The 23,747-nt window shown below is 40.6% G+C and overlaps 5 protein-coding genes across 8 annotated transcripts in view; 1 reads left to right on the forward strand and 4 right to left on the reverse strand.

The window, feature by feature from the left end:
• LOC145440416 (ubiquitin carboxyl-terminal hydrolase calypso-like) overlaps nucleotides 1-5,062 on the forward strand; it is a 66,709-nt gene extending 61,647 nt beyond the window's left edge. For both annotated transcript variants that reach the window (XM_080318023.1, XM_080318022.1), the window contains one exon: nucleotides 1,245-5,062. In XM_080318023.1, coding sequence (XP_080174149.1) covers nucleotides 1,245-2,258 — 1,014 coding nt within the window. In that variant the 3' untranslated portion in view covers nucleotides 2,259-5,062. The remainder of the gene's footprint in view (nucleotides 1-1,244) is intronic.
• LOC145440436 (ribosomal RNA small subunit methyltransferase NEP1-like) lies at nucleotides 3,054-3,836 on the reverse strand. The gene has a single exon (XM_080318045.1). The coding sequence runs from the start codon at nucleotides 3,834-3,836 to the stop codon at nucleotides 3,117-3,119; it is 720 nt and encodes a 239-aa protein (XP_080174171.1). The 3' UTR covers nucleotides 3,054-3,116.
• Nucleotides 4,162-4,995, reverse strand: LOC145440432 (large ribosomal subunit protein uL2-like). Its single transcript, XM_080318041.1, has one exon. It carries the CDS (start codon nucleotides 4,993-4,995, stop codon nucleotides 4,228-4,230), a length of 768 nt encoding a protein of 255 aa, XP_080174167.1. The 3' UTR covers nucleotides 4,162-4,227.
• A 4,336-nt stretch (nucleotides 5,063-9,398) lies between the features above and the next one.
• Nucleotides 9,399-20,940, reverse strand: LOC145440405 (protein phosphatase 2C-like domain-containing protein 1). Of its 3 annotated transcripts, XM_080318010.1 has the most exons (13): nucleotides 20,710-20,940; nucleotides 15,870-15,980; nucleotides 15,693-15,810; nucleotides 15,045-15,169; nucleotides 14,642-14,730; nucleotides 14,452-14,530; nucleotides 14,109-14,388; nucleotides 13,973-14,052; nucleotides 13,320-13,421; nucleotides 13,099-13,248; nucleotides 12,804-13,040; nucleotides 11,998-12,122; nucleotides 9,399-9,879 (listed from the first exon to the last, which is right to left on the reverse strand). In XM_080318010.1, exons 2-13 carry the CDS (start codon nucleotides 15,892-15,894, stop codon nucleotides 9,592-9,594), a joined length of 1,698 nt encoding a protein of 565 aa, XP_080174136.1. In that variant the 5' UTR covers nucleotides 15,895-15,980; nucleotides 20,710-20,940; the 3' UTR covers nucleotides 9,399-9,591. The 3 variants fall into 3 exon arrangements, with proteins under 3 accessions (XP_080174136.1, XP_080174135.1, XP_080174137.1); XM_080318009.1 differs by lacking the exon at nucleotides 20,710-20,940 and having other exon boundaries at nucleotides 15,870-16,005; XM_080318011.1 differs by lacking the exons at nucleotides 12,804-13,040; nucleotides 20,710-20,940 and having other exon boundaries at nucleotides 15,870-16,005.
• Nucleotides 16,033-20,711, reverse strand: LOC145440394 (putative ATP-dependent DNA helicase HFM1). Its single transcript, XM_080317996.1, has one exon. The coding sequence runs from the start codon at nucleotides 20,146-20,148 to the stop codon at nucleotides 16,258-16,260; it is 3,891 nt and encodes a 1,296-aa protein (XP_080174122.1). The 5' UTR covers nucleotides 20,149-20,711; the 3' UTR covers nucleotides 16,033-16,257.
• Nucleotides 20,941-23,747: the final 2,807 nt, after the last annotated feature.

Below are 23,747 nucleotides of genomic sequence, written 5' to 3' on the forward strand. Positions count from 1 at the left end.
AGCAAGTGGGTTTAAAAAGTAGATTGGAATGAACCGTCGCCGACTCGGTTATAAGTCACTGATGCCAGCTCTCAAAACTGCAATGAACACCGTAGCGATTTCAAGTTGTGAAAGCTATCCCAATCTATCAATACTTCCTACTTAACAATATCTAAAAAGCATGTATGCAATGTATGTGCATGTAAGTGTGTGGTTTCGCTTTTAAAAACTGATAAATTAGTAGGGCTGGGCACAATGATTCGAGTACTCGAATCTGAATCGAGTATTAATTGTAATGATTCGAGTCGAGTAGTAAAAGACCATTTTTTCGAGTACTGAAATAATACGCTTCTCACCACTCAAAGTTAATTTATCAACGAGAATTATAGTTTCGATACTAATTTTCACTGTTACAGCCTTGAGACATTGTTTGGCGATATCATAGCGTACGAAACAAATAATACAAAGCTACGAAGGTTACTGGACGTAGCAAATTTCCGAAGTCATGATCATCCCACAACATTGTCACCTAGTGGAATGAAATCGGTATGGTCGAAAAAATACCAAAGTATCATTTATGAGCTGGATAACAGGCATTGTATATTCTTTGTGGGGGCATAAACGGTAGATATTTGAACTTTGACGTATTATATTCTGTTATGACGTCATAATGAGTGATACTCGATTACTCGACTCGACTCGAAGCATATTACATGATTCAGGTACTCAGGTACTCGATTTTGCCCAGCCCTATAAATTAGTTGAGAAAAGTAATCACCAGAGTAAATAGTAGACAGCCTACTTATGCCCTTGAAAAAATGTTGGAATACTTAGTTACTTACTGCCTCTGGCTCAGTAGCAATGGCTCGCCATGTCACCAATTCCACAGAGCTAGATTTTCCATAAAACCGTGAAAAAAAATTCGCTGATCTACAGACAGGAGCACCAGTTTGGTGTTACTGCTAGTTGTACCTAATGGACTGTTTCAACTTGATTGATGCGTTACTTCAAAATTGCGGTTGCAAGGGTAATGTATCGGATATTTATACAGTTATTGGGCCATTTTCCGGAAATACGATCGTATCGTAGTTGTGAATTATTAGCAACCTCGTGAATAGAGATTGAGACCAGAAAATTGTGACTAGCCCTCGTAATTACGTCTGTTGGCATGTTTTCCCCATTTGTCAACTGTTTCGGGCCCTTGGCCATCAAATATCCATTGACTAGCGTATATTTCTTATATTTCATTCCACGTATGTTTTCAGAGCACATGTCAACTTTTTGATCCAGAAACCAAAGGTCACGCCATAGCAAACATGCCAGAACTCTATTGTATCCACAACAAGCACGCAAACCCAGAGACAAACCCGCTATCGGAAAGTCTACGGGACAAACCTAACGGTATAACCCCTTCTGCACGGACAGTGGAAGCGTTCCATTACACATGCTACCTACCCATGAACGATCACTTGTTTGAACTCGACGGACTGAAACCATATCCCATCGACCACGGGCCTGTTTGTGGCACGAGTACATGGCATGATATGGCGAGACAGGTTATAAATGACCGGATTAGTGCCGCCACAGGCGGGGAGCAATGTCACGACATTAGATATAATTTAATGGCGGTTGTACCATCGAGAATCGATCTTATCCAATCAAATTTGAAGGATCTTGTTAAGAATCATGAGCGTCTGAGCGATGCCATCGAACAGGGCTTGCCAAAGTTGGGTATGGATGAAAACGAAAGGAAGGAATTGAAGGACATCTTGCGCGACACGAGAGAAAACGTGCAAGAGTTTGTCAACCAGGACAGAAGTCAGTCTTCAACCGTGCGTGACTCGAGTGAACGCACAGTCGCCTGCAAATCACAACTGGAAAAATTTGGATCGCTTGAGGACATACGTTCACTGATTAGGAGCCGTAAGATGCAATTAGACTTGTCTATCATCAGCTCGGACAATCCTGAAGGAGAAAAAGTTGCAGATATTCAGTCCATGAGAGATGTGCAGAGGGTGCTTCTCAATTTAGAAACCAACATAAAGCATTGCAAACTCTCCTTACAGGAGGAGCACGATAAGTTCAAGAAATATGAAGTCGATGCGGCCAGACGGACGCATAATTACGATCCGTTTATAAGGATGTTTTTGGCGATGTTGGCCGAGCGAGGAATGCTCGCGGATTTGGTAGACGATAATTTAATAGTGAAACGTAAAATGTTTTCTGGTAACCCCAAATCTGCCAAGAAAACTGATCGGAAAAAGAGGAAGAAAAAATGATAAGTGTACTGTACCCTGTACCGTTTGCACTGATGACACAGTTTTCCCACGTTTATATCATTCATGCTCAACATTTGCTGCTATGTAGCTTTTCATGACTAATGAGAGTATTTAGCAACTATTCAAAGCGCCTGACAACAGTATTGCTGGAGTTGCAAATGTGCCACATTGCTTCGTGGCAACTGCCGAGAAGGTGAAGCGTCCTGCAAATTCATCAGCAGCCAGAAATTTATGGGAAGACAGTATGAGTCTCATTAACCACTACTACAAGGCAGCTGCTAGCTCTTAGAAAGACCTTCCTAATTTGATAGAGATGTGCAGCATGGTTGGTGTAACCAGGTCAATTAATTCATTCACCAGAGGTTCGAGTCCAGGTCATTGTTGACTGCTCAGTTTCCAGTTTATAAGTGTTTGGCGATATTGAGTGATTGAATTTATAATATACCTATTCACCATTTAAGGTTTCAAGTACCAGTAATAGTAGAAGATATAATGTGGTTACTTTACCATTCTGAGGCATAGGACTTGGTTCGAGTCCGAGTCATGTGCAATGACTCGAGTAGAGTCAATGTCGTATTTTGTCGTGAGGACCAGTAGAACCATGATATGTAATACCACCACTTATCGTTCCTATGACATAAGCTGTATGGAATCCGTGTCCTGTGCTCACACTATGTAACTTGGAAATTCATCGCTGCTCACCTGATATATCAGGCAAAACGGCCAGCGATTCAAGTCAGGCATACATGCAATATAATCCATAACTATAACTATGTTTTTGCAGAACAATTGCCACCCAATATTGAAAGCTGTATTACTCGTAAAAAAAATTCGACGAAACTTGTGAATGTTTTACAATCATATTATCCCCCACTTTTCTTCGAAACCACTGCACAGTTTTGAGCAAGTGAGCGCTGCCGAAAGCGGGTAATTACTAATAGAATAATCACCATCAGTGTAGTCTACATCAACCGACCCGTGCGCCATTGCCCCGATTACGCAGACCATGGGTTCGTTTTGCGGGGCAAACTTTTTAGGCGACACTATTTCAGTGGCAGCGAAAGACATGCAAATTTTTCGACAGCCTGCAGGTAAATAGTCCGTGACTGGGTTTTTAATGACTTTCATCAGCTTCATATTAGCGTCAGCAGCCCTGACACTGAGTTTGTGAAGAAGTTGAACCATAAGACCGCAGAATCGTTCGAACGTACGAGGTACTCTAGTTTGGGGATGAACTTCAATCAAAATGTTTCTTTCCGTGTGGATGTAAACCTGTAGAAGACCAGCCCTGTTCAGTGGGCTGTCCATTAGCATCATCAAGCATTGATGAGTGATGTCGGGTCTGCATGATCCTAAATCGCGACCATGTTTCTTCAAGATACCCTTGTGCTTGTCACAGTTCAGAAGCTCAAATGTTTTTCCATTTTTAACTGTTTCCAAGGAGGCTTTCTCTAGGACTACGATGAGACGTTTGGTGTTGCTGGCGTTTCCGAAAGGCTTCGAAATTTTGGCTACAGTGCTCCCGGAATCGTTATCATCGCCTGGTCTTTTGGTCCCGTGCTTTGCATCATCAGCCATGGCATTAATCTATACTATAACATAATTCTAAAAATAACAGTTAAACATATTAGCGACAGATTTCATGAATGAAAGAACAAACACATCAACACAAATTGCGATAAAATAAATCCAATTCCACGCGAACACCTGCAGCAAGAAGACCCGATTCTGTCTCAGTAAAATAGCTTCACTTCCAAACCTATCTGTCCTTATCGACCGATACTGATGTGCAGTATCAATATACTCCCGAATAACCATCTACAATTGATAGGATTGCCTGTAAAATGCTGGACTTACTCCTGCTACACCCAACCCGAGAGACAAGAATTACATCGAGGGCAAATGGAATATAATTCCAGGATTTATTTCTTTTACATTATTCATTGGATACACAGCAGATCCACAGTTTCTAGTCATCCTTGACCGTTCTTGTTCCTCTGAGTCTTCCTGTCCTTCTAGCAGCGATAAGACCAACCTTGGCACCAGGAGACGCGTCACGACGTACGGTCGAAGGTGAACCAATATGTTGATGGTTACCACCACCATGGGGATGCTCAACCGGGTTCATAGCCACACCACGGACCTTTGGCCAGCAGTTTCTCTTCGCCTTGTATTTATGGTAAGCGGCACCAGCTTTCAGAAGTGGCTTGTCAATACGTCCACCTCCGGCTACAACTCCAACCATGGCACGGTTCGCTGAGGAAACGAGTTTCTTGGAACCGGACGGGAGCTTCACCCTTGTTTTCTTGGTGTCTGGGTTGTGAGCGATAATGGTGGCATAGTTTCCAGAGGTTTTGGCAACCTTACCACGATCACCCATCTTCTCTTCCAAACTGCAAACCACTGTACCTTCAGGCATAGAACCAACAGGGAGGACATTGCCGATTTGCAATTGGGCTTTCTTTCCACAATAAATCGCCTGGCCGGTGTAGTTTCCTTCAACGGCAACGAAGGTTTCCATCCTTCTCTTGTATCTGTATGGATCCTGAAATTGTACTTTCACCAAGGGCGCACCCCTACCCGGATCGTGGACAATATCCTTGATAATTCCCTTCAGATAACCATGTCTTTCGGCATAGTCCACCGCGCGGAGTTTAGCTGCGCCTTTTCGGTGTTTAGTGTGGGCTGTGAAGATAGATCCCGCACCTTTACGCTGAGTTCTAATAACTCGTCCCATGTTTACTACGGAACGGCAGACTGCGAGGCTGCACGATTCAAAGTCAGCCGTAAAAAGGCTACAAAAATGAACTCCACACGTGTAATCACATCACTACAGCGTATTGTTGTAATATCGTCGTCGGTATCGTCAGAGTGTTGTTTCCACTGGGGTACGGAGTGTTTTAAATACAAAATTATATAACAGTCGATTGTAAAGGATTCTTAACTTTTGAAGACTTGATACTTCACACCATTTAACATTCAACTTCCTATTACATTTCTCGATTTTACATTCTTAAGCATGCGTGGAATATGAACGGCGGCTGGTAGATGGGAAATGATGGTATTTTCCAGTTCTACTGCGGCAAAACACATTTGTACATCATATTCGTTGCCTATTGCATTTGATAATTTTATGATAATATAATATCACTCGCGATTGAGGTGGTGAGATTAGACAGTCGTCCCTTCACTGATCAATAAAGAAGTAGACCAATTTATTCTTCACCTGGATTTTTCTTTTCGCTCACCCACTATAGTCGGCCACATTTTCAGCGGACTTATTAATTAGACAGACAGAAGTTTATTTCCAGAATGCATTAAATAATCCGGTGAAATCGTGGCCAGCGACACGATCATCAGGTCATCAAGTCTGCTCGTTTCCTAATATTACAACTCTTTCTCGACTGATGCTCTGTACATTAGGCTACCGCTACATCGCATCGCAATCCTGTTTATCGCATTGTACATTGTGTATCCACCCTTAGATTAAGAAACACCTGTTGGGATCAAGTCACTACCTTCGAGTCACAAAGCCATCTCGAGTTATTGCACATCACTCAAGTCAATTCAATCGATTTGCAAAGGGGATTCGAGTCAAGTCAAGTTGAATTTTCGAAGTACGAGGCATGCTGATTCAAATTCATTGTATCTTGCTAGCTAGCAAGGAGGGACGAATATAGAGTTGAATATAAGGATATCGGCCCGGTCTATAATTACAAGCCAATAAACAGAATTGAATACGAAACATCAGAAATAAGTTGAAACAAATTGATGTGATGCAATACACTGTATACCAGTGTTGGGATCAAGTCACTACCTTCGAGTCACGAGTCATTTCGAGTCATTGCACATTTTGACTCGAGTCAAGTCAAGTCAATCGATTTTCGAAGGTGACTCGAGTCAAGTCAAGTCACTGGATTTTTGGAGGTGACTCGAGTCAAGTCGAGTCAAGTCAAGTCAAGTCACGAGTCAAGTCACAATTCAAGTCAAGTTGGCTTTTCGAAGTATGAGGCATGATTATGTCATTGCATTTTGCTGGCTGTCTGAAATACAGATTGAGTGGTCATCGATTCTGAACCAATGAACGAATATAGAGTTAAATATACACGCAAGAAGGCGCTGTATCGCTCATATATACGTAGAACTGCTAAACTACGTAAGTAATTGCATAGTCTCAGTTTATAGTTACCAGCCAAAATAGATAATAGAGAAACGAATTGATAAGATACAATATACATTCGAGCCTGCGCCAATGGTTGATGACTATATAAACTATATTCGAATTCAAATTCAATTAACCAAGACGTTTGATTAAGGTAAGAACAGAAAGCTGAAATACACATTTTACTATTAAATTACTTTACTATACTAGTTTACGACTTCGTAAGCTATAAGCTTCGATCACTTCGTTTGCGGTCAATTTATTTGGGAAAGAACAATGGAGGCACAGTGAAACGCACGATCATTGAATGATTAGTCGCTCTCACGGGTTACACGAGCGTTTCGCGAGCAACCCGACCATATGCAAGATACAATGATTTTTATCGACACCGATTACTTGATGACTTGAAATTGACTCGTGAATTTTGCTCCGAGTCACGAGTCAATCCACACTTTTGATACGCCGAGTCAAGTCAAGTCAAGTCATTTTAGCAAAGTGACTCGAGTCAAGTCAAGTCATACGAAAAAGGTGACTCGAGTCAAGTCATGACTCGAGTCATCCCAACACTGCTGTATACCCACCACTTACCTACGCTACAAAACACATCCATGATATCCGATTTGAGCCTGCTCCGTGGACGAGTGATATATAAAATCTGTGAATGATCTTCGTTCTGATTAAATCATACACTATAGCAGTGGTTCCCAGCCTTTTTCGTCTCGTGGCCCCCTTGCCCGATATTTGAGTAGAAATCCCCCCCCCCCAGGAAAAAGTTGCCTGTGACTAAAATAAGGTGCTTTTAACGCACAACCGTTTGTTGACTGAGCAATTAATGGCCAAACAGATATGTCCGAACTATGTCGAATGCGATTTCAATATCTCTAAACTAAAAGACGCACACGATTTGAAATTGTTGGTATTTCTTCACTGGCAAATATTTTTTTCCATGCGTGATGGCATTTGTCTTGTGGGGTTCAGATTGGCAGAACAGGAACATCCGGCGCCAGCCATTTAGCGCCTATGGATAAAACATAGTTTTGCGTATGTATACCGAAGTTTTCGGTCAGCATTAGGTCACACTTTTTCGGCTAAGGTTTTCTCGCTGCCGATCGTTCTGGCACACTTTCTCGGTGTCGCATGTTACATGGCCTAACACTTCATATATGTTTTGGTGAGTCGTGGCGCGCCGAAATGCCCATTTTCATATATCGTGCATACAGTGGTGGCTTTTGGGGTGGGCGAGGTGGGCGGTCGCCCGGGGCCCCCCTGGTCGAAGCGGCCCCCCTAATTGGATTTTGCGCTTGTTTCAAGGAGAATGACGAATAAACATAAAAATCCGTGCACCAAGCAAGAATATAATTCCGTACAGATGTGTCAATCATCATCAAATCACTGCATTTGTTAGAAAAGTCCCGTATCCCGATAATCATCACGTCTCTGCATGCGGTTGAATTACTTATTTTCGATGTAGGGTATCCTTGCACACATGCAAAATAGACATGACCGAATCCAGCACCTGGGCAAACCTTTTCGGTGGTTAAAGATAGATAATAATAAGCGATGCGGAAGGGGGGTCTGGGGGGGCGGAGCCCCCCAGAAGTTACGGGTAGATACTTATAGGGCCCCCCCGGTAAGTCTCGCCCAGGGCCCCCCCGTTCGTAGGGCCACCACTGCGTGCATAGACATTTGGCAACACTAATAAATCGTTGCATTAATTTAAGAAAAATACTCTATATAGTTTATGTTGATTCACAACGAGCCCCCAACGAGCTCCTTTCCCAAATTGGGGGATTTGGGGTGCAGCAGTTTCGGTCCTGGCAGTGTTGGAATGACTCGAGTCAACTTTTTCGTATGACTTGACTTGAGTCGAGTCACATTGCAAAAATGACTTGAATCGGAGCTTCTGAAATGTGGATTGACTCGCGACTCGAAGCAAAATTTACAAGTCAATTTCAAGTCATCAAATCAACGGTGTCGATTAAATCCCTTTACATTGTGCATGTTCGGATTGTTCGCAATACGCTGGTGTCACTTGTGAGAGCAACCAGTCATTCACTGATTGTACGTTTCACTGATCCTTCATTGCTACATCACAAATATATTGACCGCAAACGAAATTATCACAGCTTACGTTGTCGTAGATTAATTTAATAGAAACATATCTCTGTTTCATAGACGGCTCCATGCTTACATTGCGGAGTACTCACCTTCACCACCCCTTTTGTATGATTTAAATCCAACGAATAGAGTTTATGCGTTTATATTCTCACGGATGTGTAGGGCATTAATTGTCCCACATCAATTGGTTTCAACTTATCGAGGCTTCGTGTTCATCTATGTTTTGGATGATAATATTAGACTGTAGCATGGTACTATACATAGGGTTACCATATGTCCTCTTTTTTGAAAGCGTCCGCGGAGGACGCCCTTTTGTCTTATTTTTTTAGAATGTAGGTGAAATTTACGGCCAAAATCGACTGATATGCCGTAAATCAGCACCGAAGTAACGCTCAGGCGGGTATTTCGGGAGCTGAGGCGGAGACGACCTTCTTTTTTTGTTATCTACCTGAAAATGTGAAGGGGAGAACTGAATTTTGGGCGCCGAGCGGGAAAGTTCACCTTTTTTTTTAGTCAACCGACCACGAAGTGAGAAAAATTTACCATTTTTTCAGGATTTTCCACCTGTTCCGCAAGTCTGAAGTATCCTCTTTTCAGATTTCCTAAATATGGTAACCCTAGCTATAGTCTCTCGCGCATTATATTTGCAGGTCTATGCGTGCGTGAGCGCTGCAGTGTATTTTTGCTTGTATATTTAGTACCCATTATTTCATTCAAGATAAACGGCCAATTAATCTATATTTCGCACAGCAAGAAAAATGTAATGACTTTGAATTGTGACTTTACTTGACTCGAGTCAAAATGGGCAATGACTCGTGACTTGATCCCAACACTGGGTACTGGCCATATGAACGCAAGGATATAATAATAATCATTGTTTATTTCACACAGTGCAATAGTAGAGATCAACTAAGATGTAAACAGAAAAAGAGGAAAATGTAGGTAGAAATTCTGCATCAGCGCCTATTGTAATAGCCATCATAATTATAGGAAATAATAAACATTCCCAACTATTCTGCCACTTCCTGTACACGAATATCATTCGTTGCAACGCTATTGTCGGAATAAGCCTTCGAAGAGCACAACAACAGCAGAAACGTTTTCAACAGCTCCAGCCTCGACCGCGGCACGTACGAGACGCGAGCTCAGGTCGGTAGCAATATCAGCGTACTGCGTGCGGAGAAGCGCCTCTTTATCCGAGACGTTGTTGTCGGGTCCATCGCCTGACGAGACGCAGCCGTCGAAATGTTCTTTCGGGTTTCTCTGGCGTTCTCCGCCTGATTTCTTCATACCGGAAGAATCGCTCAAGTTGCCATCTCCGCGGGAAGCGAATTCTGCCGTCTGCGAGACGAAGATATTGTCGTGACGACACTGCTTGCGCAATAATTCTAGGAGTTTGAAGTTATAAAAGCAATACCATGGCGTGAATATTCAATTTGGAAGTTGAAATCAATCATTTACATCGATAAATGTGTAGTACAATTAAGCAATTATGTAAGTTTTCCCGACACATGGTATAGCGTCCTACCCACTCCTAGGCACTCAGGAACAAAGTAGTTGAACGTTTCGGGTATACTAAAGTAGGAATTTTTACCTACTTTCACAACTTAATCAAGTGGGCATGTTTTAAGACTATTTCCACCCCAACTACTTATTTTTACACTTTTACTTTCGTCAAGTATAAATTAGTTTTTGGGATGGTGTGAATTGCCAGTGGAAGTATAATAATAACAGGGGAAAATAGCCCCTGTATCATGGCAACAGTACACATTTTTGAAAATGCTCTATGGTGCTCTGTAGTGTCATCAGTCATTTAGTTTGGTAGTCATCTTACAATTTCGAATGAGGCCCACCTCGGATTTACTATAGAAATAATGCCACACCTCAATAAAATCTTGGTTTGGTGGAAGGTGCGGTACCAGAGATAAAATCTAGCATCGGTGGGGATGGCACGACACAATTATGACATTTAAATTGTAATACAATTAAGAATGTTGCTGTTGTTTTAAAGTTCATTCGAATTCGAAGCTCATTCCAAATTCAAGAATCATAATTTTTCTCTCAGGCGACTTCACGCTCCCCGAGGGAGGCGCACCCTCCAGTTTGAGAACCACTGACCTAGTGTGTGTTACCTATGGAGTATGTTGCGTTGTTCTTTTTAATTCCGTTCGTTTTTTTAATGCTGTACGACAGTTGCTTAGTTTGGACGATGTGCCGAAGTCAAACTTTCTATAAGAAATGCAGACTGAGACGACATTGTATTCAATCTCTCACAGTGTGTGATGTTGGAATATTTCTCGTCTTGACGTTGATTTATCCCTCTGTAAGTCGCTGATATTTTTGGGGAAATTTTTGGGGAATTTTTTTGATCAATCTCTACACTATAATATGCTTCGGTACTTACCAGAACTTTCATTTTCTGCTTCTACTTGAAGTAGTTTTAAAGCATGTCTTGGAAATCGCTATTTTTGCAAGTAATTGTTTAAAAATTTATGGCATAATTCTATATCTGCTTGAGTAGCAAAGCTGAGTCGTGTTAGACTATTTCTACTCATTCTTGGAAACATCGCGAAGCAACTCGAACCACTCGAGCATGTTTTGCTTACTTCCACGACTTACTCTAAGGGCTATTAGAGGTCGACCAATATTAATTTTTGCAGGCCAATACCGATTATCGACACACTCACAAGCCCAATAACCAATAATACAGGCCGATATTATTATGGAAGGAGCGGAGAGATATTCCCCCCAAAATATTATATATTAGGCATGATGGCGCGTATACATGCCACAGAAAGCTGAACAACAAACTAGCAAACTGAAATTAAGAACAATTATTGCCGTATTGTGCACATTCATTGAAATTTAGGCTAATCCAAAAAGCAAAACATTATACAATACATACCGTGGGCCGATATCGAAAATCGAGAAAGTTCCAATTATCGGCCTTGATAATCGGCCATGTCGATAATCGGTCGACCTCTTGTGGCTATTTACAGACGACTTGCAGGTATATTTTGACATTATTCAAAGCCAATCTATTTTAGTGGAAAGCACTGTTTGGATAAATTTGCATCAATTTAATGAGTGAAATCGTCATAAGCGCTACGCATTGCAGAGTCACATCGTATTACGATCATGAAATATAGTCTTGAAAATGCACTTCCCTCATTCGCATTGTTCAACTATTTGATTGGACAAAACCTATCCACGTGCCACACACACCCACCAGTGCAGAAGTTTTCGGCAAAGTTTTCGGATTTACAGTTCACAGAATAAAGACATGTGATGATGCATCAAGTGAGCTTGAACATCACACACAATTATGGTGTCAACATTTCAACATTCCCGTGTCAGGCTTTCAGGTTCAAGGAGTAAGTTAACATTTTAGAAACGAATACCGTAGCGTTTTTCGCAGTCGTGCCGCGTCACTATCCCACAATGATCAATATAACAAACCTCGTATTGTTCATCTTCACTATCACTATCTTGCGCATCAACAAATATCACTTCCTCTATCGCTTCATCCTCCTCCGTTTCAACAATACTGGGTAAGCGGTGGCCGTCACCATCACCATTGTTACCTAAATTTTCCATTCAGAAAAAAATGATCAAGTATGATACTTCAAATCTTTTCAATGAGTGAACTAATTTCCCCAATGCAATGATCTTGAACTAAATTTGAAAACAATTATCAGGCTTTAACTTGAAGATTTGTCTTAACTCAAATTACCAACGTTTCACATTTGAAATTTAGGAAGTTGATTTTAAATAGATACTTTGATATTGCCGATTTAACTCTTGTATCACGAACACAAAATATAGTTTCAAAACTAGAAGGGTCAAGTCATAATTACTTAGCCATATTGCAATTGTCACAGATGCAGCAAGCAATTCTGAAAGTTGGACGATACTTTCTACTTTGTTTAAAGACATTACAGCCTGACTGGTCCAATCTGTCCATTGCCTCTTCTGTATTCCGTATCGCAATGCTCATTGTGTGTATTGATTTGATGAAAATACCAATGGAGCTGGTCTCATGGTTTCTGAAAATTTCTACTAGCTTAGCCGCATCTTCCACTATTATTGTATGTGCCGCCCAAGAAGCATCATACTAAGAGTAGATATTGAGAGGCACAAGGAACATTATTCGAGCTGTTGATAATATCTAAAACATTGATTATGATGAAATATCATCATGCAGTGGGAAATCACATCCTAGCGATTACACTTCACCAATGTTGGACCGAACAGAAATTACATACCCACGGAGAGAGATCCGTGGACAACAGGTATTATCGGCATCGGTCCCATTTTAAGCACGGTCATCGCATCCGGAGGGATGTGATGAAGAATAATCGCGAACACATCATTTGGATTCAAAACCTCCCACAGGCTGTTTGTAGCAATCACCAAAAACTGACAATCTCTCGTAACTTTAACGGCAGACGTTTGCGGAACAGGTATGACACATTTTTTCAAATTTAGATCACCATGGTTTCCTGAAATACAGTAAAATTGGTGGCAAAAAGCAGACGTTTCAACAGATTTGCGGCTCACCTAAACCTCTCGTGGTTTCGATCGACCTTGAGGTATTCAGAGCGTCACCAACTCTGCTTATTCTCGTGACTTCCTCTTGATTGCTCAAGGTATGAATTCGGTTCAACACAATTGGATTTCTATCACGGTATAGCACAGCTTTGATGTTTCCTGAAAGAGCAAGAGGAATAGAGTGCCTTAGTTGAGTTGCACTTAAGATTTTGAGCTGTCACAATAGATACCGGTATTCGATATATAGGCTTGTCCGATATGCTCCTTCATATGTGCTGCTTTTTCCGAAGCACTGTCAGTACCATGTGTATCCACCTTAGTTAATGAATATTCTGAAAGAATTTCAATGCACCAATTACATAACTATCAATCAATCGGTGTTGAATGATGACACTATTTAGTATTGTGAAAAATATAAATTAATTTGGATTAAACTCTTCAAGTTCGAGTAGTCAAATATCAAATACCCATCTTAGGAGGTAAATACTTTCATTTAAAACATTCATGAAAGAAGGCCCTAGAAATTGGAGCATATTGCTTTGAGGAGGTCCTCGTTCCCTGTGTCGCTGTTCTTCCTTGTAAAAAAGACACGATAAAGAAAGAAAGAGCAAGAAATAGCGACAAAGAAAGATTCCGAGGTGGATGCCAGATTAAGAGACTACAACTACTGGTCGTTTCGGCATTCTCCTATCTGTTCATTACATCTCTTCGTGTGTCTTGTATATCACATTCTACACTGTGTATGTCTTAGGCAGATGAAAATATAATCTGAAGAATATTGAATATAAACTTATTTAAATTAATCATGACCAGTACTTTCTAGAGAACAACATGAAGCCCTGATTTAGAGCATAACAAAGCCAGGTTAGCCGCTGTTCCAAACCTTTCTCGGCATCTGAAACTACATCGGAAGAGTGATCCGAAATGAGACAAGTCAGCGCGGAACACCCACTCCATCGCACTCTGAAAATATTCATCAGTCAGTATTTGGTTGATTCTTATTCAACTTTGCAGATAACCTCGATTTTTCATTGATTCCATAACCGAGATAATTGTCCATTTTCACAAACGCTTTCGATATACTTCTAGAAATCTCCAAATCACCGAGGCGTTCATGAAGCGAATCATCATCGTCAATACTTGTGCTGGAGAATCCAGCAGAGGGGATTATTTCACTTTCCTTTTGGTTTGTGCGGAAACTGTTCATCTCTTCAGCGATGTATGAACTCAATGTCTCACTACAAGTTTGTGCGGATGTACTACCATGATGTCCGTCAAACACACCGATGTAGCATGGATCTGGATGGTTGCATGTACTTATAAATCAATATACTGCGTAGAAATGATGTCATAATTTCTCACTATTCAAAGGAGATATATTTAGCCCTCCTGCAACGGATATACGATCTTCCATCTTGTCTCTCCAGTCTTTATTCAAAATCTGAATATGATTAGAGCTGATAAATAATTGATGAACATAATTCAAGTCATCTGTGACTATTTGGTGCATGATAAGTAAACGGAAAAATCAGATCGTGATTAAATTTCTAACCTGTGATTTTCCAATTCCGTAAACGCAAGATGGATATCCGTGTGTTTTGTACGTGTGAATGGAATCTTTGCGTACCACATCCTCTTGAACTAGATGGGAATGCATTATATATTTATCAAAGTATTATTTCACTACTGCAAAGTCATTCTATGTTAGAGGAAGATGCCAATTGTTACAATCTATTTGCAAAATACAGACAAGGATTTGGGTCAGTTTAGGATGTTCTTTCAATAATAATTTTTGTAACGCTGAATTACTCCCATTTTACTCTTTCGAGATTTCAGGGTATTACTGAGTATGAACGATGAATGGGGACTAGCTTGACTGAAGTCTGGAATTGGTCTATTATTGGTATGAATGCAGGGAAGATAAGCAGATAAGTAAACCAAGAAAAAGCATGAACCTCTATCACGTTCTTCAAAGTATCCATCCCTCATACTTGTTTTACCATCCTGCAACAGCAACGATTTTAAATGCACATCGTCTTTAGTCAGCTCATTCAGAAGTGTTTCATATGCCTCATCGATCCTGCAGGTATGGAAGGAATACTATCATGAAAGAGTGATATATGTTAGCCGGTGTGCAATTCAATAGCCGAAAATAGCGACACAAGGAATGGTGCGTTGTTATTACATAATGGCATAACAGCGACTTATGACTATACGCTGTCAATATCTGTTGAAAAGGGAGGTAAGGAGTCTCTATTTGTTAGGCGTGCAATCAATAACGCACATAAAATAATGCAATTGGGTGAAATGTGATATACAGAAAAGGAAGGCATAGAAAGGACGCTCACACAGTCATCAAATTCAAGCAACCCAGGCCAGGAGCATGTTACTACAGAAGTTGTTACCCCCAACACTTTTGGATTAACTAACGTAGTAGGAAAAAAGAAATAACACAGCAATATGGACAACAATTATAGCCGTAATTGAAATGAATCGAATACAAATACAATTTTACTAAAGTTGTTTATTTTTATCAAGCTATTTACACCTGATAAGAATAGGATTGTGGATCAAGCTGATGACGACTTAATACGGTACCACACCTTTCCAATCTCTTCAGCAGTTGTGAATCATCTGTGCGGTTCATGAATTTCATCAGGATTTTTCTAGTGAGAGTTTTACGCCTCTTTGACAACGACTCCATATCCCGCGGAACATTCCCTTAATGCATCACCAGTGAATTCACATGACAGAAATAATGTGAAAGATGTTTAAAGTACCGTGTTTGAATCTCATAATTCGCATCGCGTGATGATGCTTCTTATGATCTTTCACTGATGACAAAGTCAACGATGCTTTGCATATTGAGCAACGTAGCTGAGGATCTGATGCTATTAGTTGGGACATTCTTATCAAATCATTGAAGGATATTTAGGCCAGTACTCTGATAAAATAAAAATAAATTGAATAAACTGAATAAAGTCTGAATACTGAAACACATTTAATCAACATATTCCGGCAGAACGATCCTGTAAATAACGCATGGATATAATTTCATTTGCGTACATCAAAGTAAAATTATACAGGAATTTCTGCAGGTTAATTTCCCTAGCAAAGAAAGTGCAATAAATCCAAGAAAAAAATGGAAAATCCACCATATAATAACAATCACAAATCAAAAAAGTCAAGAATGCTAAGAAGTAAGCCATTCGCCTTCTCGATATCAGCTTTACTCGCGTTCATCACATGTTTTGATGAAGCTAATTCCTTTGTTTCTCGCTGTGTTCCAGTGCAGCTACTGCCAGCAATATCAAAATTACTGACAGCTTCTCCTGTTAATGTCCTCTTTTTTGCTCTATTCTCATAAAATGAGTTCTGAGGATGAGACTTTTGGAATTTATGAGGTCCTTGCAAAATATCTGGCATCACCTTAGATTGAAAATCGTTCAAATCCTTTGGATTTAATGCATTGATTGAATGATTATGTATTGACAAATTCACCGACGATCCAACATTCATGGAGCAGTCATTATCCATGTCATCGTCGAATATTGTTAGATCAATTTCATCAGAAAGATTGGTATCATTCTCATTCAAATCGTTGAGAAGCAAAGGATGTTTGCTGTCTCCGGGGCCAGCATGTACGTCAGCAATTATATTCCAAGGACTAACTTTCCTGGGAATTTTGGCTACAGGAGTTTCATCCGAGGTCTCATTGCACAAATGCTGCTCGCCAAACGAGTCATTGAAAATATCGATATCATTGATCAGAAATCCATCATCCATTTCTATTGTATTATCCTTGATACATTCGGATGATTTCGCATAATGGATATTTTCTTCATTCCAATCCAAACCCAAGTCGAAATCGGGAAGGATATCATCATCATCATCATCTTCGAATGCTGCAGCACCCTGAAATAGCAATCTTTTCCTAGCCGATTTTGCCAAAGAAATAGGGGGACGGTATGTGTTTGGTATCTTTGATTTTACACTGGAGCTTGTGGATGGATGTGTGGAAAGAGAGGCTTTATCACCGGAAGATTTGTTCATGCTCAAGTACATAGAGATGGCTGAATTTGCTTCTCGATCATTGAAATCTTTCAAATTGGGCAATGTCCGTCCGTTTGATGTTGAATGCAATGTGCTTGCAGAAGAAGACTTCTCATAAATGCTTGTATTGTGGCCAGTCTTACTCGAAACTCCCCTTTCATCCCATCCTGATATGTTTTTCGATGAGAAGCTGACACGACTATTAGGTTTCTTTGCGTCATTTTTTGTATAAAATTTCTGAGCTGTAGCAGTGCTTCTGTTTTGGCGCTCATTATTGACAGAACACTTGGATTGACCGTTATTACAGTTTTCCTTCTCCCCAAGACTAACTGATGTGAGAGGCATTTTTTTCTGCAGCAATGACGACCATCGATATTCGACATCAAGACCAACCCAATCCTGACTGCAGAAACCCACTGAAAGCACCAAGTCATCACTGGTGCTTTGCACCTCAAACACTGTTGACCAGTCACATTTTATCAACATCGCGTCACTCAATCTTTGTTTCAACGCGAGGGAACCATTAGTTTGACCGATAATCAAGACCCATGAATGTTTCCCACTGGCGGTCTGCTTCCTCCTCAAATCACAAACATTCAACATCGAAACTCGTACTTCCAACTGAGTACTTGAATGTCTTCTTCGCAATACTTTCACGGAAACATCATACCTTGGTAGGTGACAGATGGAATCGAGAAAGTTATTTCCGAATGGAGCATTACGGTTCACAATTAACTCAATATCCCTTGGATTTCTTTTGGCAGCATCTTCAAAGGACTTTATCCCAGCGTTAGCTAGAGCGGACGCCAGCACTGGACCAATACCTGGCAATTGACGACAGACAAAAGGTGAGTTCTCCCACATTCGTGCTTTGATAGACTGCGAAAATTTGACTGCGTTGTACAGAGACTGGAACATGGTATCTTGGAATTTCAATTCCATGAAACACTTTGAAACTCGAACAGCTGTTCGGAATATTTTTGTGATATCCTGCTGTAAAGCAAAGTCTTGTAAAGGGATGTTACCAAGTACTGTCTGTAACAGGCAATTGACTTTCATTGGTGCGTTTTTGATTTTGCCTTCCATCGGAAATCTGATAGTTGATCCCTTTTTATTTTTGTTCAACTGATTAAGAGTTGATCTCTCCCCAACACGCAATGTTATATCCTGATATTCTTTGCAATTAGCTACAAGCACCACAAGTTCTTTTGTAGAAGGTGCATTTGGCAATCGAATGAAATTCTTCATCGTCTCAAAAGCAATGCAATACTGAGCCATTAATCGGCCAGGTATGGTTGGCTGGAGCGATTTTTGTTGACAGGACTCCTTCACAATGACAAGACCTTCTGATACCAAAGCATCAAGGTTGCTAACACAAAGATTGTGAAGCAGAGACTCGATTTCACTGGTTGACAATCTTTCATGGTAGCCATAATATGCCGGATTGGCCATGACGCGAATGTACAAAAATGTGGAGCGAATCCATTCCAGTATAAAGCTTGTGTCTGGGATTGTTCCGAGCATGATTTCTGCATTCAAGTGCTCAATAAGATGCTTATGTAAAGAGCTTTCAATTTGCTTCCTGCCACTTACCAAGTTTTGGTATCTGTTTCTGTGAACATGCTTGGTCATGATTACAGCCACTGCAGACGTGTCAAACTGCGGCCTGCCAGCTCTGCCTATCATCTGAGTGATTTCTGACTGTGAATACTCTTCACATACGCCGCCTACATAATGGCTTGTCGATTTCACGATCACTAGATGTGCTGGCAGGTTCACTCCCATTGCCAAAGTGCTTGTGCTTATTAAAACTAACAAGTGACCTGAGATGAACCCCTTCTCTACCAACTGCCTGTCACGAGAGTCTAAACCTGCATGGTGATAGCCTACTCCATTCATAATGCAATCACGCAGCTTTTGATTTCTAACAATGCCTGCAATTTGATTGAGTAATTTTTGGTGCCCTTCGCTGGCAATATAATTTGAACCCCGTGCAAGTTGATTTGCTGCTTGCTCAACACTTTTCCGGGTGGAGCAGAATACAAGTGTTGGCTTTCCAGAGGAATAGTTATCAATTACTGTTTTCAACTTGTAGTTCAAGGACATATCAAATTTAAATTCAGAATCTGAATAGCAAGGATAGCTCAAGACGATGGTTTCCAGTTTGACAGGCCTCAACTCGTCAGACAATGAAAAATGAGTTGATTCAGAATCTGGAGTACTCAACCATTGAGCAATGTCTTGGACATTTGGTATTGTTGCCGACACCCCGATAAATCGCATAGACTGAGAATCAGATGACCCCCCTTTCAAAGAAAGGTATGCACGCTTTGTCTTCATCCTACTAATTGCTGCTTCCATAGTTGCACCACGGCTCTCGTCATTTAATAAATGGACCTCATCTATTAAAAATAACTTCACCTGGCTTATCAAAGACATGTTTGTGTGCCATCTTCGTGTTGTGTGATCCCACTTTTCTGGTGTTGTCAATACAATATTCGATCGTTGTAGCTCAGATAGATCATCAGTATTTGAATCGCCAGTTAACTGTACACAGCGCAATCCGATTGAAGCAAATTTTTCCTGCCATTCTTGACATCGTTGTGAGCAAAGTGCTTTAATTGGCGCCATGTAAATAATCTTTTGATTACTGAAGTATTGAGATTTCTGTTCACTCTTGATAAGTAAACGAAGAATTGCCAACTCAAAAAGCATGGTCTTGCCTGACCCGGTGGGCGCACATACTACAATTGATTTATCACTGTACAGAACTTCATCCAAAACACTGGACTGGAGTATGTTGAAGTAGGGAATACCCTTGAATATCGATCTGTATTTCGCAGGCACCTCATCCGTGGACCGCAAGTTCATCGATTTGAGTGGATCATTGTCCCAAATGGCTTGATCTCGATATTGCAACATGAGACTATCTGCTGTGTTACTATGTAGGCCTATACATATATATATGTATATATATACATGGAGAGAGAGAATGTATTTTGTCATTGGAAATAAAGAAAATATGAAATACAACTTTCCAAGATACAAAAACGCAGTTTATGATAGAATTGAATTACAGTATGAGTATATGCACAATATACAGTTACAGTATTTGCCAGCTATTAGGAATAATTGATTCTATATTGTGTAGAGTACATACATTGAAGATGTAGCAGTGAAAAGTGAATATCAACATATTGTGATTGTAAAGGTACAAAGGACAAGTCAAATTATGTAAGAGACATAGGCCTAAATATTAGTATATTATATTAGTATTTTTAGTATAATACCATATAGTATAATAGTAAATCAAAATAAGTCAATGATCTTGAAAGAGAAAGAATATTTTATTCGGCTCTACCAAATAATAAATAAACATGTAAATCAAAGTAGAACCTGACCATAACGGATCGGGAGAACATCAAGTCAGCTACAGCCTGAATTGGGACTTTTTGCATAGTGGAAACTTGAGATAAAAGAAAACACTGTTTGGAATCGGTGTCCTGGGCTCCACAATTCCCTGTGAGCGCCTTACTTACTTTAACTTAGAGATTCATCGCTACTCACCTTTTATATCAGACAAAGCGGCCAGCGATTCCAGTTACACACTCGTAACGTACGGTAACGAAAACGATAATATCATGGAACTAGGAAAAATCAATCGTTTTAGAGTTACATCGCTATCGACTCTAGGAGTTTACAATACTCATATTCAGATAAGAATACGAAGAATTGTTGTGCGGTACATAAATCGTTAAGCTGGACGAAAACTTCCACCTGCACTCGCCGCAGTGCAGATTGCAGACCAAAATAATAACCCAAACAATGTTGTTGTAGTTTCGCGGATAACCAGGATATTACGTCACAATGCTATGGCAACAGCGTTAGGGTCAAAGTTCAAATCTGCAACCCTCAATGATTGTATTTGTACAACCATAGCAATTTACAGCGTAGCTATGGTACAACCTATTGTAGAGGCTGATTATTCCACAATATTACGATACTACCATTAACTATATAGATATAGGCCAGTGCTCTTCAACCTTTTACGTCGTGGTACACCCTTTTAGCATTTTCTCAAAACCCGTACACCCCTGTCCGAATAGCACAGTTGTAAACGACTATGGTAGAAGCAAAACATCCCAGCAGGCTTATAATATAGTATATAATATATGTACCAAAATCGCGAGTATAAATGTCAAGAAAAGACACTAGAAACATGTGTGTAGTCGCGCGGAGCGAGAAAATTTTGCCCCTTGAATGGATTTCATCGAAATTGTTGGTAGTTTCACATATTATTGTCAAAAATTTATTCATTCTCAGCTCACGTGATCAGATTAGCCCGTTGAGCTGATGGAGGGTGTCTTCGAAAATATTGGATACACTATTAATGATGATGCATCTCCCGGTTCCTAATAATCACATAGTTGCATGTTGTTATATTTCTTGGCCTCCTACCAGGATTGTTTGTATTGTTATTATTAATATTTTTATTACACATCAATGACAGTATAGCGATAATCGCCTGTTTAGAATTTGTGCGCCACGACAGTGCATTTCTTGAAGTTTAGAGTATTTGCTTTGGGTAATGAGGACGACTTTCGCTTGCCCGCACACTTCCATTCTTCATTCTCTCACGCTAACGTGCGTCCACTTGGACTCTGCTGCTGACTTTGGAGCTCGGCTCACTCTTCTTCTAGGCTTTTCAAGACGCTACGTTAACAGGGGTCGGCGACGAGGAGCCTAGATAAACCTCCGACACATACAAACATGGCAGAGCCGACACTAGAGCCAGCAACAATTGATTGCATAATGACGGCCGCGAACACACGCAAATTTAAATATGTGTAGAAGGTCGCAAAATTGCGACTGAATGAGACCGTACGTCCGCAGGTTGAGCACCCCTGGCCTAGCCGAAATAAGGATGAGCATTTGAGCAAGGCTGCAACGCATAGGAAATGCTAAATACGAATCAGGGCTCGATATTACTGGACCCTCATCTAACGCAGTGGTTCGAAAACTCGACCCCCTGGCTGCTGCGCTACCATACGTCCTCTTTTAAGAGGATTTGTCCTCTTTTTTGACTTTTTTGAAAGTGTCCTCTGAGGACGCCCTTTTGTCCTCTTTTTTGAGATTTTGTCCTCTTTTTTGAAAATTTAGGTCATATTTAGAGCAAATGCGAGTGATATGCCGTAAATTAGTACAGAAGTTGACTTTATTTTTAGTCAACCACCTAGCAATGTGGAGAGAAAAACGGTATTTTGAGCTCTGGGCGGAAAGTTGACCTTTTTTTAGTCAGCCGATCACAATAAAGTGGGAAAAATTCACCGATTTTTGAGAATTCTTCTCCGGTTTTGTAAGTCTCAAATTTCTGAAAAAGTGTCCTCTTTTTAGATTTCCAAAATATGGTAACCCTACGCTAGCATGTATTCAGCGCTATTCATAAGCTGGCCGCAGGAAGCACCAATTCAAAGTGTCCGAGCTGTAGCGGTGGTTTCCTCGAGAATCATAAAACAGATATCGCAAGCTGAACACATGGTAACTCCACCCTACTCTACTTGAAAAGGAATTAATAAGACCATTACCAAAGGTTAAATGATTAGACACATTTGCTTCTGACATCACATTGTACGATATTACACATCCAGTCAATCTGCTTTATAGCATAAACTGGCGTATTTATTGTGATAGCTATAGTCATCGTAGCATCGGTTCATCATAATGTGGATCTGGTACACCCCTATAGACCTAATCCGAGTGGTACACGTACACCCTTTACAAATTATGATACACCGTGGGGTGTACGAAACACCCGGTTAAAGAGCACTGCCATTGTAGAGGATCTATAGGCTACTGCCATATTGCTCATTAACTAGTGCGTCAACCTGTACTGACGCATAAATCTGCCTAGCCATCGGCTCATTGTAATTCGGATCTGGTACACCCTTTGAAAATTCTGGTACACCCTAGGGTGTAGGAAAACCCCGGTTGAAGAGCACTGATATAGGCTACCATAATTGCGTTACTTGCGTGCAATGTGTATCGTGTACGTCTGTAGTGTAGGTAGACGACTAATGACGCCTCTGAGCACTCGTTCATTCGAATCATTTCGCTATTAGTATCCCAAATTTGCAACACGACCTGAGCGATGTTGAACAATAACCTTCAAATAAGTAAGGTTTGAACCAATATCTAATAATTCAGACAAACACAGCATTTTCCGCATGATGATTAATATTTAAAATTTCCTGATTCGACATCCCACCATAGCAATTTACAGCGTACGACAGCGTAAATTGCTATGATCCCACCATAACTCCATGGTTCATTTACTTGCAGAATTGTTCGAGTTGCATCTCAGGGGTCCTTTCGACTCCTTTTTTTCACAGTACCTCTTAGAGTAGTAGGTAGGCTATTAGCACGGCCCTGCGCGAGGATGACACGTTAAATCACGACGCAAACACTGTCACCGTATCGCAGATTCTGCGATTCCAATGCGAAAGAAACAATATTTGGGTCATTGAATCATCAGACGGGGGAAGATACGGCCTCCATGAGTTGATCGATAAAACACACGATTTCCATAATCGCCGAGTTCTCAGGTA

This window comes from Botryllus schlosseri, chromosome 6 (assembly GCF_051294905.1).
Source record: "Botryllus schlosseri isolate E-star chromosome 6, Bs_hap1, whole genome shotgun sequence".
NCBI lineage: Eukaryota > Metazoa > Chordata > Ascidiacea > Stolidobranchia > Styelidae > Botryllus > Botryllus schlosseri.